General features: G+C 36.6%; 1 protein-coding gene across 1 annotated transcript in view; it reads left to right on the forward strand.

The window, feature by feature from the left end:
- Positions 1–13,363, forward strand: part of PTPRZ1 (protein tyrosine phosphatase receptor type Z1) — a 207,980-nt gene that overhangs the window by 53,751 nt on the left and 140,866 nt on the right. Inside the window, exon 2 of the mRNA XM_069588278.1 lies at positions 4,683–4,748. Within this exon, the coding sequence (XP_069444379.1) occupies positions 4,683–4,748 (66 nt within the window). The remainder of the gene's footprint in view (positions 1–4,682; positions 4,749–13,363) is intronic.

A 13,363-nucleotide genomic window follows, 5' to 3' on the forward strand; every position in this document is an offset into this window, starting at 1 on the left:
TATGTGGCATATAAATGTTTACAAAATAAGTAAATGATCACAATAAGTATAAGCTTGAATAGATTGAAGCAGTGACATTTAAAGTTACCTAAAATAGTATAAACCAAATTTCTCTCAATTTTGGTAGCCCCTTCATGAAGAATAATTTTTCAGGACAAATTTTAGAGTTACCTTTTAAAAAGGTTTACTAATGTTTATGTTCTTACTCTGCTTCATGTGTACCAATCATTCTTGAAATTTATTTCTTAGTTTTATCCCTACAAAACACTCACACTGAAACAGACGGAGCAAATACTTTTAAACAGAAAGCAACAAAATATATAAGCTAAGGAAGCTCAAACCCACAGAAACAAAAAAAAATTCTATATTTCATTATTTTAATTGACTTTAAAATATGTAAGCACTTTGATAGACTCGATATAGGATTTACTGGTTTTCAAAGTATACAATGCAACAAAAAAAAGTGAACCTAGGTTCTTTTTTTCTTGTTCATTGGAGCTATCACATCTCATCTATCAGACCTCTAAGCAGAATTTTAAAAGTGGGGTACTCTCTCACGCCCAAGGACCATGTAATTAGCATATGAATGTGTAACGGATTGTTTGAAGTAACAATTAAGGGAACAATACATAAAGGAACTGAAGAGAGCTACCAACACCTGGGAATCTTGTATTGAAAAAAGCTTTCTTAATGTAAGTAATTAAAAACCAAGGACAAATGCTGATTGTGTAGCAATAAAGCCCTACAAGGAAAGCTAAAATCTGCTGATATTTTGCTGTCGTCCTTTAGCCTGAATCATTAAAACAAGAGCTTACTGTTTTATTTTTTTCAATGGAATACTTGTTAATTATAGGTTCTACATGGCATTTGGTCTTCTGAAATCACCAAAATGCATTTATATGTCAAAAATGTCTTTACATTTTAAAAAATGTTTTTATTCAAAACATAAATGATGAGAATAAATATTTTCCCTGTGGGCAGGGCAGAGTTTCAGAGGAAAATTCCAAGTGATGGCCAGGTCAGATCAGATATATATAAGATCAATTCTCTTTAATTTATTTGCCCAAATAATTCCTGCTGGGAAATTCAACCCCAGTAAATTTTTTGTTTGTTTTGTTTTGTTTCTCTTGAAGAGGTTCCTACTCAGGCAGAGAACTTAAAAGAATAACCAGTAACTCCAGATTGTTAGGAACCCTTGATATTGGGGAAGACTTAGTGAGTAGGAGGCAGGAATCATGGATTATTGTTTCCATTTTTGTCACTTTTTGCCTGTACAAACCACTTAAATTTCCATTGAAAAAATTTGTCTTATCTCTAAAATAGGAATTTTTGTAGGCTGTTAAATTCTGAATCAAATGACCTTTGAGGTCCTCACATCTAGTTGTATGTATTCCTTGATCACGAAAAAACGCTTGTCCCCAGAATTTAACCTTAAATGACTACCCTTTTATGGACAATGCTAAAAAATGGGTTATGAGCCTAATGTTTAATTTTTAAGTAGAAAATCAAATTCAAAGCAGTATTTTTCATGATAGCCTCAAAGAGGATACAACCCAAGTGTCCAACAGTTGATGAATGGATAAATAGAAAGTGGCATAGCCAACATCAAAACAAAAATTGCAGCGTACAACATGAAACAGGCAGAGAAAACTTTATGCAAGGCAGTCGCAGTAGGGCAAGAAGGCAGACCCGAATCTGAACTCAACTCTGATAAGGCCGAGAAAGTAAGGTGTTTTGAGAGCTGGGTTGATCCCAGTGTAAATGTAATTCAGGACATCAGAGAAAGTCATCCGCCATCTGCATTTGCTAGTTGGCTCCACTCAAAAGAAAAATAAGCCTATATCATTATGACAGAAGTAGTTTTTACAACTTGGAGCAAGACACCTCAATGGAAGTTAGGCTCCTACCCTCCTACAGAACATGGGAGATAAGGGTGCTTATTTCCTTTGATAGTTGCTTTTCAGAGAGATGTTTTCCTTAGTGTTGATAAGTACAGTCCTAGTTGTAGAATGGCATATGGGCTATTTAAAAAGATTTACTTCTCAAAGTAACAAAGAAAGAATGTGTAAGTTTTCTAAATGAAATGCTGGAAGAAATAGGAGGTCAGAAACATAGAGCTAGGAAGTAGCCTGTCCAAAGTTTAGTGAAGCTGAGGGGAGCTTTAAGGCCATCTTGGTCACCGAACAATGGGATCCTATTAGACAATAAGAAGGAGTGAAGTATTACACTGCGGTATTTTAAATGGATAACCAGTAATGGCCCACTGTATAGCACATGCAGTGTTCTATGGCAGCCTGGATGGGAGGGAAGTGTGGGGAGAATGGATACGTGTATGTGGCTGCATACGTGCTCAGTCGTGTCTGACTTTTTGCACCCCATGGACTGGGACCCGCCAGGCTCCTCTGTCCATGGAGTTTTCCAGGCACGAAATACTGGAGTGGGTTGCCATTTCCTACTCCAGGGGATCTTTCTGACCCAGGGATCAAACCCAAGTCTCTTGTGTCTTCTGCATTGGCAGTTGGATTTCTTTATCAGCTGAGCCACCAGAGAAACCCAGATACATGAATGAAAAGTGAAAGTGTTAGTTGCTCAGTCGTGTCCAGCTCTTTGTGACTCCATGGACTGTCACCCACCAGGCTCTTCTGTTCGTGGAATTCTCCAGGCAAAAATACTGGAGTGGGTTGCCATTTCCTTCTCCAGGGGATATTCACCTGAAACTGTCACAACATTGTTAATTGACTATACTCCAATACAAAATAAAAAGTTAAAAAAAAAAGGAATGAAGTACTCATATATTCTACAACATGTATAAACCCTGAAAACATTAATTATGCTAAGTTAAAGAAGCCAGCCATAAAAAGCGATGTATTGCATGATTATGTATTTAGAAATATCTGGAATATCCAAATCTATAAATTAATGGAGGTTGAGGTGGGGTTGGGGATGGCAGCTAAAGGTATGAGGTTTCTTTGGGGAGATAATAAAGATGTTTTAAAATTTTCTGTAGTGATGATTGTATAACTCTGTGAATATAGTAAGTGCCATTAAGTTGTACACTTTCCTGGGTGAATTGTAAGGTGTGTAAATCATATTTCAATAAAACATTATCAGAACAAATGTTTGTTGAAATGTGCTACATAGCCAATAGAATATTTACGTATATTTATGGGTAGATAAATTTTTAAAACAATTTTTTTGCTTTCTCCAAGGTAGGTTTTGGTTTTCAATAATCTATGGATTCAGAATGTGTATTTCTGTAAGATAGCTTGCTTTTAAGTTTTTGTAAAATTTTAGTATGTATTGACATATTCTGCTAATCAGATTGTGTATAACATGGAATAGAAGAAAAATAATTTCTGAAATGTCCTTGAGATATTTGCCTCCCTTAAATTGGGAACTGTCAAAAAAGGAGAAAACATCTGTGTAAAGAGAATAAGAGGAAATAAGTCTCTCTTCAAAATTGATGAGAAATATATATAATATGTATGTATATCTATAGTATGGTATAAATAAATCCTTGTATTCAAATGAAAACCATATGGACAGAACCCCAATTTATGAATATGTAATGTTCCACATGTTCATTTGTAAACTAGCTATTTGTAGCCTTTTCTTTTTTTGGTCATGCCATGTGACTTTCAGGATCTCAGTTCCCTAAACAGGGACTGAACTCACCACAGCAGTGAAAGCCTGGAATTCTAACCACCAGGCAACCAGGAAATTCCTGTCGCCTTTTCTACAGAAACAGTTTTGTCAACGCTGATCAGCTTCGAAGCCTTGCCCACAAAGATGTATTTTGCTCACAATGTAGCTGAAACGGCGTACTAGTGTTAAGACAGGCTGGAATAAAGGGACAGTAGCACGAGGAGGAGAATGGTTCATAACATCCCCGTTTCTTGGGTACAGGCATGACTCCAGGCAAAATTCTGAACTATTCAGAGTGAGCCTTTGGCTTCCATCCATTTTCCCTTCTGCAGCCCTTGCCCCATGTTCAAGAACTAGAGCTTCTCTCTCTAAGTCATGAAGAGCCCATATTTTACGATGCCCCAAGCTTCCCACTGGATTATCACCCTCAGGCATCGCTGTTCCTCTAAGAGACAAATTCACTTACACCATCTAACACAAGCTTTCTCCCAGCCAACACACACACACACGCACACACACTGAAATTTCCATTTCTTCAAGACTATTAATTTTGTTGTGCCTTATAAGAGAAGTAAATTTTGAAAATATGGTAACCTCTGGATCTCCTAAAAGCATTTACAGATACAACGTGGGTTGTAACTTGAAAAGCATCACTAGTTAGTAGGATTTCAAGTATTCAATCGAGGGAATGGTAAGAAAAATCTAAAGAGAAAATGAGCTGTCCTTTCTGACCCTAGTCACTCTATGAGATGAAATCCTCTAGGTTGCTCATGCTTTTCACAGAATACCTTCTTTGTCTCTGCCTGAACTTTAGCAGTTTTAAAATGTGCCGTGCTAAAAGTTACACTAATTACCAGAACAGGGATGGTGGAGTCTATAATGGTGGAAGTGGAAATTGTGAATATGACATAGAAAAGAGTAATCGAGGACCATTATTGTATGAATGGTGCTTTGGGCTTCTTATGTTTTTTAAAATTTGTACACATATATTTTTCTACACATTGATCAATTGATTTTTTTTTTTTTTTTGGTTGTAGATTGGATTTATGGATACTACAGACAACAGAGAAAACTTGTTGAAGAGATTGGCTGGTCCTATACAGGTAAATATGTTAGAATATAATGAAATTCAATGAAAATTATCATTGCTTTTTGTATCTGCTCTTTGGAAGGACTGATGCTAAAGCTGAAACTCCAATACTTTGGCCACCTCATGCGAAGAGTTGACTCATTGGAAAGGACTCTGATGCTGGGAGAGATTGGGGGCAGGAGGAGAAGGGGACGACAGAGGATGAGATGGCTGGATGGCATCACCGACTCGATGGACGTGAGTTTGAGTGAACTCCGGGAGTTGGTGATGGACAGGGAGGCCTGGCGTGCTGCAGTTCATGGGGTTGCAAAGAGTCGGACATGACTGAGTGACTGAACTGAACTGAACTGAACTTATATGTAAAAGAAAATTTTGTAGCTCAACACATCATTTTAACTTAGCTACATGGGAATGAAGTTAATCACTAAAAATATATGCAAAATGATCTAGTGAATTTCCATTAGCAAATTGGCAGAATAGAGTATATTGATCTCAGACAGAGCTAGATTTGAATCTCAGATCCACACTAGCTACATCTCCTTGGAAAAAGTATGTATCCTAATTGAGTCTCAGTTTTCTCATCTGTGAAAAGAGTTTTCTGAACATTAAATGGAGTTGACACAGTGCCTCCTTGTAAATAGAAAATTCTCAATAAACTTTATCAGCTATGCTTGTTATGATCACAGTTGTTGTTATGATTAATATTAACAAATAATGATGGTAGTCTTGTCTTCAAAAGGAGTTTCCTTCTGAATTAGTGTGCTGAGTTAATTGGAATCAGGGTTAAAGGTGATTTTGTGTGATTACCAGACTTAACTTAGAGTATCATGAATAGCTGATGTTGGCTTAAAATAGTTCCATCAGAAATGATGATTGAAAAATCTTAGGAAAGAAGAGAAGCTCTAGGCCTGATTAGATGAGCTTGGGTGGACTCTGGAGGGAACATAACATGTTTGATGACCATCAGAGATAGAGTTCAGTGGTAGAGTTGGGTACTCATTAGAGATAAGATTGGGTTAATAAATTGGAATCAAATTAAAAGACCTTTAACATGAATCTAGCCAATCTGTTTTATAGATGAAAGATAGCAGCACCATGGAGAAAGCAATGGCACCCCACTCCAGTACTCTTGCCTGGAAAATCCCATGGACAGAGGAGCCTGGTGGGCTGCAGTCCATGGGGTCGCTAGAGTCTGGCACGACTGAGCGACTTCATTTTCACTTTTCACTTTCATGCATTGGAGAAGGAAATGGCAACCCATTCCAGTGTTCTTGCCTGGAGAATCCCAGGGATGGGGGAGCCTGGTGGGCTGCCGTCTATGGGGTCGCATAGAGTCGGACACGACTGAAGCGACTTAGCAGCAGCAGCAGCAGCACCATGAATTTTGTAGTGAGGCATGCATTTTCTTTTTTTAATTCTTACTTTAAAAGTAGAAATTTTTTTAAAAATTCATTCAAATACAAAGAATATAAAACCACTCTTTACTCCCTCCAAGTATATCCACTAGAAAATTTGGTATATTCTTTTCAGGACAGTTTTTACTATATTATGTTTATATTATATTATTATATTATGTGTATATGCTTCTTACCTAGAGTTTTGCATCCAGTTTATTCTAGTAATTATTTTTGAGCATTTCCTTATTTCAGTGATAATCCTTGTTGATCCTGGTACTTAGTGTCTGCGTAAGAGTCTATGAGATAAATGTTTCATTTTTAATATTTGAATATTCAGGCTGTTATAAACAGTGATAAATAGATGAATAGAAATGGCTTTATATTTTTATCATTTTTATTAAAGAATCCTTGATATACCATTACTGAATAGAAAAAAAAAATACTTTCAAAATTCTAGATACATGTGACCTAGTTGGCCTCTAGAGAACATGTATGTGCTTACGTATAAGTAAGTGACCACCCCACTGAATAAACCAGGATTTAAAGACTGTCATTTTGAAAATCTTCACTAATCTGATATGCTTAAAAAATAACATTTTAATTTTAATTTGTTCTGTTTGATTACTCTTGAAGTCAGGATTTTAATTTTTATTAGCCATTTATATCACCTTTTTGATGAAATAAGTTAAATCAGCACATAGAATAATCAAGATATACATTAAAGCAGGAAAAATTGAACAAATTAAGGCATGTCTAGCTTGTGACTTCTGTGCAGATGGGTGTGTGGTAGTTCTACATGACATTATATAGAAAGACTTGCCTTTACCCATTTATAATTACAACCTATATATAAGGACATTCTTCTTATTATTAATTTTTTAATCTTTAGAAATACATAAAACAAAGATTCCCCATAACTTTGTGCCATTTTAAATTATTTAAATATATTATTTTGTAAAATTTTGTTTATGTTTTGCTATTGTATATCCAAGGTAATGAACATCCTCGAATTCTATTTCCTTGAGCAATTGTTTTTTCAGAAAAAGTAGACTTTAACAAAAAGAGAGTTGTTGGATCAAATTGCCAAGTGTTTTTAATATTGATATAATGGTCAAATTTTAGAAAATCATTTTTTCCCACATTTTTATCCATTTCCTCACATTTTTACTCATAGTTGTTTTAAAAACCTGGACAACTTGATTGACAAAAAGTAAAATCCTATTTTTAATTTGCTTTTTTCTAATTATTTAATTTCTTGTTGTTCAGAAACTAGCAACAAGAAATTAAAGTGTCTGACAAATTGCAACCCATGGACTGAAGCACACCAGGCTTCCCTGTCCTTCACTATCTCCGTGAATTTGCTTAAACTTGTGTCCATTGAGTCAATGATACCATCCAACCATCTCATCCTCTGTCAACCCCTTCTCCTGCCCTCAATCTTTCCCAGCATCAGCGTCTTTTCCAGTGAGTTGGCTCATCACATCACTGGCCAAAGTATTGAAGCTTCAGCTTTAGCATCAGTCCTTCAAATGAATATTCAGAGTTGATTTCCTTTTGGATTGACTGGAATTGATGCTTTCAGATTGTGGTGCTAAGGAAGACTCTTGAGAGTCCCTTGGTCAACAAGGAGATCAAAGCAGTCAATTACTTAATTTCTTAAATTAACCCAAGTAACAGGGTTTAGGTTAGGGTTTTGGGAGGATGTATGGTAAATAAATACTGCCTGGGCTAATGGTTAATTGAATAAGAATGGTAGACTTGAGTAACTGGTGTTAAAAAAAAAAAAAGGACAATCCATTTATTTAACTTAGTTTCACTTTTGTTTTCAGTAAAAGGGTGTGTTATATTCTTTTTGAATAAATTTGTGTCTTAGTTTCTCTGGATTTGATTCCAGGTCCTGCTTACAGTTTCAGATGAGGACATTTTACAGCTGCTTAGCTAAAGCTGAGTGCAGATTGATTATTTTGTCTGAATTCATAGAATGTCAGAAAGAAAACAAATGAAAAAAAGCCTTTATCCAAATGAACACTTCTCTCCCAAGCAAATCACACCCAAGTCAAGAATTTCAAATATGGATTATTTAATATTAAGTATATTATCTCTTTTTATTTTTAATACAATAAAGGTTGGTAGTATTTTCAATTTCTATGCTTATTATCTCACCTGGAAAATGAAAAACTATGTGTGATAACTATAAAATTTCAGGATAAATTAGTTTTAAGAGTCTTAAATTTAATTGATGAACAGCTGAAGTAAATTGATTTTGACCAGATTTAGTCCTAGTTTTGTTCATAATAGCTTATCTTGTTGAGCTGTTAGACCATCTTCAATCTTGGAAGAAAAGACTTGCCCTTGAATGTATATATAGAATTCTATTCATAAAAGTTACTAAGAGCATCATAACATCTGCCTGTAAGAGAGCTCATTGCTTTACCATAAGCTATTTCAAAATGTCACATGGCACATCAAACATGATTTAAATAGAATCTCTTAAGCTAAGGTTGTTTCAGAAATATACAACTGCAATATGTGGAGAAACAATAAAAATCCATGCTGGCTATCAGATGGATAGAGAAACAGAGTGGAAGAGGAGGAGAAGATATTACTCTTTTAGTTGTGTTTTTTTTTAGCATCGACTATAAACAACTTTTCTGTTCAGGATATATCCTATAATTATGCTGAGAAATGGCAGGGTTGGTAAATACAGTGAACAGTCCCATTTTTAAAGTTGTTACAAGGTGAGCAAAGTTTATCACTCTGCAATGAAAGAGTGAATAGTAAATCTGAGAACATCAGCACTAAAAGCCAGTTCTTTCCTTAGTAACTTCATTTCATGTAAGGATTTCAGAAAATGAATTTCCTTCTTTCTATTAATGATAAATTTTCTATTAAACAATGTCTATACAAAGACAATTCAATGAAGAAAAAAAAACTAAGTCATTTGGTCTTTTTTTAAATATATACCATGAACATGTAGCCCACAATGATCACAAGATTAAAGTTTTCCGTCTGAGTTGTTAGACCTTATCACCTTAAGCAATGAGAAGATCATCAGAAATGGATGAACTTCCACTGCTTATTTCTTAGAAGTGATCACTATTGAAATGATTTCCCGGATTTAGAAATACATATATTCAGATGTTTCTTTTCACCATATTTTAAGACAGCTTGAAACTGGAAATTGTATATTGATATAAAGTGTTCTTAAACCCAGAGAACTTTAAAGTTTTAGTTAAAGGGTTGCATTGTCTGCACAAGATTGCATTAGACCACACAGGAGTCACTACTAGAAATGTGACTGAACACCTCAGAAGGAGGGAAGCTCTGAATGCCAAACCGATCCTGCTTCCTCAAATAGAATATCCTGTCTAAATAGTATTTCCAACAAATATGTAGACTAGAAGATACTACTTATGGAAAACAAAGGAACCGTAATATAAGGTTGTGTATTGTGTGGTTTGGTGTTTGGCATTTATTTTTGGACATAGTTGGGTTTAGTAATTTTACTTCTCTTAACCTAGGAGAAATAGGTAACTCAGAAAGAAAATTTAAATCTGTATTGAATAATGACTGATTTTTGACTCATTTGGTCATCTCTTTACATCTGGAATCTGAAAATTCTTTTAACATATGATGTTTTCCTCTGAATCATCGCTCCTTATCTTAGACTGTTCATTTCTCATTTCCAACTTAAGAATGAAAAGGCACGTTCTAGAACTGTGTATAGAGTTGCCTCATTTTTGTAGAATATTCTATATTTATATGGGTATAGAAGAGAAACCTGGAAGGTTATACACCACCCTGTTGGCAGTGGTTTACCCCTGAAGAATGGGACTGTGGAGGGCCGCTGGAGGCAGGAGACCTTCACCTCTTACTGTATGCTATTGTATCATGCTCAGTTTTTAAACACGTATATTCTAGCAAAAGGTTTTCAACACGCTTCTGTTAGTTTTAGCTAAGAAGGGCAAGGTAGTTGGATAATGACCCCAGCTTTGCATTTTCACCAGTCAGGACATAGGGACTATGCTGAGCTGAGGTGTGAGGCTGCCGAAGATATCTAATCAGAGCATGAGGACTCACTTCCTGGTCATCCCTAACATTCAGACTGACCAGATTGTTTGCTCTGTATTTCAACTTTCTTTCAGTAAGTAATTTTTAATAACACTCTGCCTAATTGTGCATGAATTAAATCAGTGTTTCACTTTGTGAAATCTCTTTGAACAATTACGCTACAGATTGAATAGATCCAATCACTTGAACAGATCCAAGTGATCATTAGTTGGCAGTATCTTAACTGGAGCCTAAACAGATTAAACAAATTAAATTTGGGTGTATCTGATAATCTCACAAGAGGGTTAGAGGGAGTTGACTTGCTTAATTGTATATTATAGACAGATATTTCCTATCATCTATACATCTTTAAAAAGTTTAGCTAAGATGTATGTTTCTTATGCTAAAAGGGATGAGTAGAGAATGCTTCATGAGAGGCTGAATAGGGTTCATTAAATAATCTAAAACTCAGAATTTATTTACCTGAAAATTATCACTTTAGGATTGAAGAAATAAAGGTGTGGCTACAGACTAGCATTACAATTAAATAACCATGTTATAAATATATCTAAGAATAAAACAATATGCCAGCAGTATTCCCCTATGAGTAAGATGAAAATTGCATAGATTCTCCATGCCAGCCTCATAACTACCCCTGCTGACTGTATTTGGTAGTCTTGAATGGATTGGGCAAGTTCCTTAGTAGCTCAAGATGAGAACATCTGGCTATTTCTCCTTCTGTTTGCTCTCAAATGTGTAGGGACTACTCTCTAGTTGCCGAGCCTGGCATCATCATTCTCTACTCATCCCTTCTAGTTGTGGTGGCTTCTCTTGTTGCGGGGCACAGCCTATAGGCGCGCAAGCTTCAGCAGATGTAATGCTGAATCAGTAGTTGTGGCTTGCAGGCTCTAGAGTGAGGTTTCAGTAGTTGTGGTGCAGGGGCTTTAGGTGGTCCACTGCATGTGGAATCTTCCCTGACCAGGGGTCGAACTCATGTCGCCTATGTCGGCAGGCAGATTCTTATCCACTGTACCAACAAGGAAGTCGTGACTCATTTTTTACATTCAGAAATATTTCGTATTAAGTGAAGCAGAGAATTATAAAAGCTATTTTGAATATATTCAGATATGTTTAGGACTGACTTTTTTCCCCTTTATCCAGTGAATGTATATATATCTATGTGGCTACCTCTCTATCCTGCTGCCTCTTAATACCAGGTCTCTTTTTTTAACTATGTGGTATGTTTTGTTCAGCTAAGAAATGCCTTGACTGAGCCAGAGGTGGAACTTTTCTTGGCTGGAGTGCAGAGGATCTTAGAGGTTCTTTGTGGCCTCTGGCAAACCAGCTTCCAAACTGTGCAGGGAGCTTCTTAACTATCATAGAATATTCTGGGACACTTGAAAGCTGTCTAGATTCCTTCCTCAAACAGTATGTGCCCAGGTTCCATGGAGAGGGAAGCGAACTTGAACGATTTTTACAGGTAGATTCAAAGTAGTAGCTGATAACCTAGGGAGGTGGACTTGTTGGAAGCCAGAACTGAGAGAAGCAGTTGGGGGCCCTGGGGGATAATTACCGTGACTGAGGAAGAAGCCTGGCAGCAGAGGCTGAGTGCAGAGTAGAGCCTGGCATCAGCCGGTCCAGCTTCCTGTGATGCTCTCAGCTGTTTGCGGGGGCTTCTCCCCACCTAAGAAGCCACTCCCTCTCAAATGCCTGCAGGCACTGTCCTGGAAACAGAGAGCCCAAGCAAGCTCCACGGTGGGCTCCTTTTCAAAGAGGCTGAAATGAGAAGACCACCCTGGGAGTCCCCAGGCAGACTCACATGAAGCCAGCTGAAGTGCAGGCATCCAGTCCAGTCCAGCCCCTGCCCGTAGCCCACGAGGCAATTGACAGGCTCTTGTCTAGGAAGGAGCAGCAACCTTGGACTTAAAATCAGATTCTTGTCCACCTGGACTAAACCTTTTCCCTTAGAAGATACTACCTAGTTCTCTAATTTAACAGAGTAAATTTTGATAACAAAATTTTGAGAAAGAGGAGACCATATCTGGCCTGAGGAAACTGAGTGTGATAAGATAATAGATACCTTTCTGATCATTTCTCTGCTCCTGTCGTTTCTCCCAGTGATCAAATCAATGAAGTGTAGAGCTCTGAGCCATTATCTTGATTAGTATCAAGAGTAATGATCTGGTATATGTTTCCCCCCCAAAGTGAAAATCACTGCATTTATTTCTCATTGTAAAAATAATGTATATTCATTTAAGAAATATATATATATCCTTCTCATATATATATTTGAGAAGGAAATGGCAACCCATTCCAGTACTCTTGCCTTGAAAATCCCATGGATGGAGGAGCTTGGGGCAGGCTACTATCCATGGGGTCACAAAGAGTCGGGCACGACTGAGCGACTTCACTTTCTTTCTATATATATGTATAGGTGTGGGTTTCCCTTGTGGCTCAGCTGGTAAAGAATCTGCCTGCAATGCAGGAGACCTGGGTTGAATTTCTGGGTTGGAAAGATCCCCTGGAGAAGGGAAAGGCTACCTACTCCAGTATTCTGGCCTGGAGAACTCCATGGACTATATAGTCCATGAAGTCGCAAAGAGTCGGACACGACTGAGTGACTTTCACTTCACTATTTGTAGCTGTAGACTTAGTTATGTGTAAATACATAAATGTATTTATGTTTTTGAATATATGTAGGTATTTATAAGCATAATATAAATGTATGTGTGAATATTTACCTACAGATATATTTATGTAAATATATAAAACAAATTTATGCACAATGTGTATGTATAATAGCTGAAATTTATAGAAAATGGCAATAAATCTTAATTGGAAAACAAGAAAAGCTGTATTTTAGAGCCCTTTGCCATTTGGAAATTAAAACAATAGCAGAACTACCCAGAATCAGCATCAAAGTACATTCAAAACTTGGCACATGCCAAACTGGATTATTTCTAAAAAACTAATGGCTAGTCTAGCTTTTTTACATAGGTATTTTCTTTCATATTTCATTAGCATTTCTAGTAAATAAGAACTCCTTGCAGCACTTTTTACATTAAAAACATATAGTTTTTCTTTTCTAAAAATCCCAAACTTGCACCCATACCTATGCTGCTTCTGCTAAGTCGCTTCAGTCGTGTCCGACTCTGTGCGACCCCATAGACGGCAGCCCACC

This window comes from Ovis canadensis, chromosome 4 (genome assembly GCF_042477335.2).
Source record: "Ovis canadensis isolate MfBH-ARS-UI-01 breed Bighorn chromosome 4, ARS-UI_OviCan_v2, whole genome shotgun sequence".
NCBI lineage: Eukaryota > Metazoa > Chordata > Mammalia > Artiodactyla > Bovidae > Ovis > Ovis canadensis.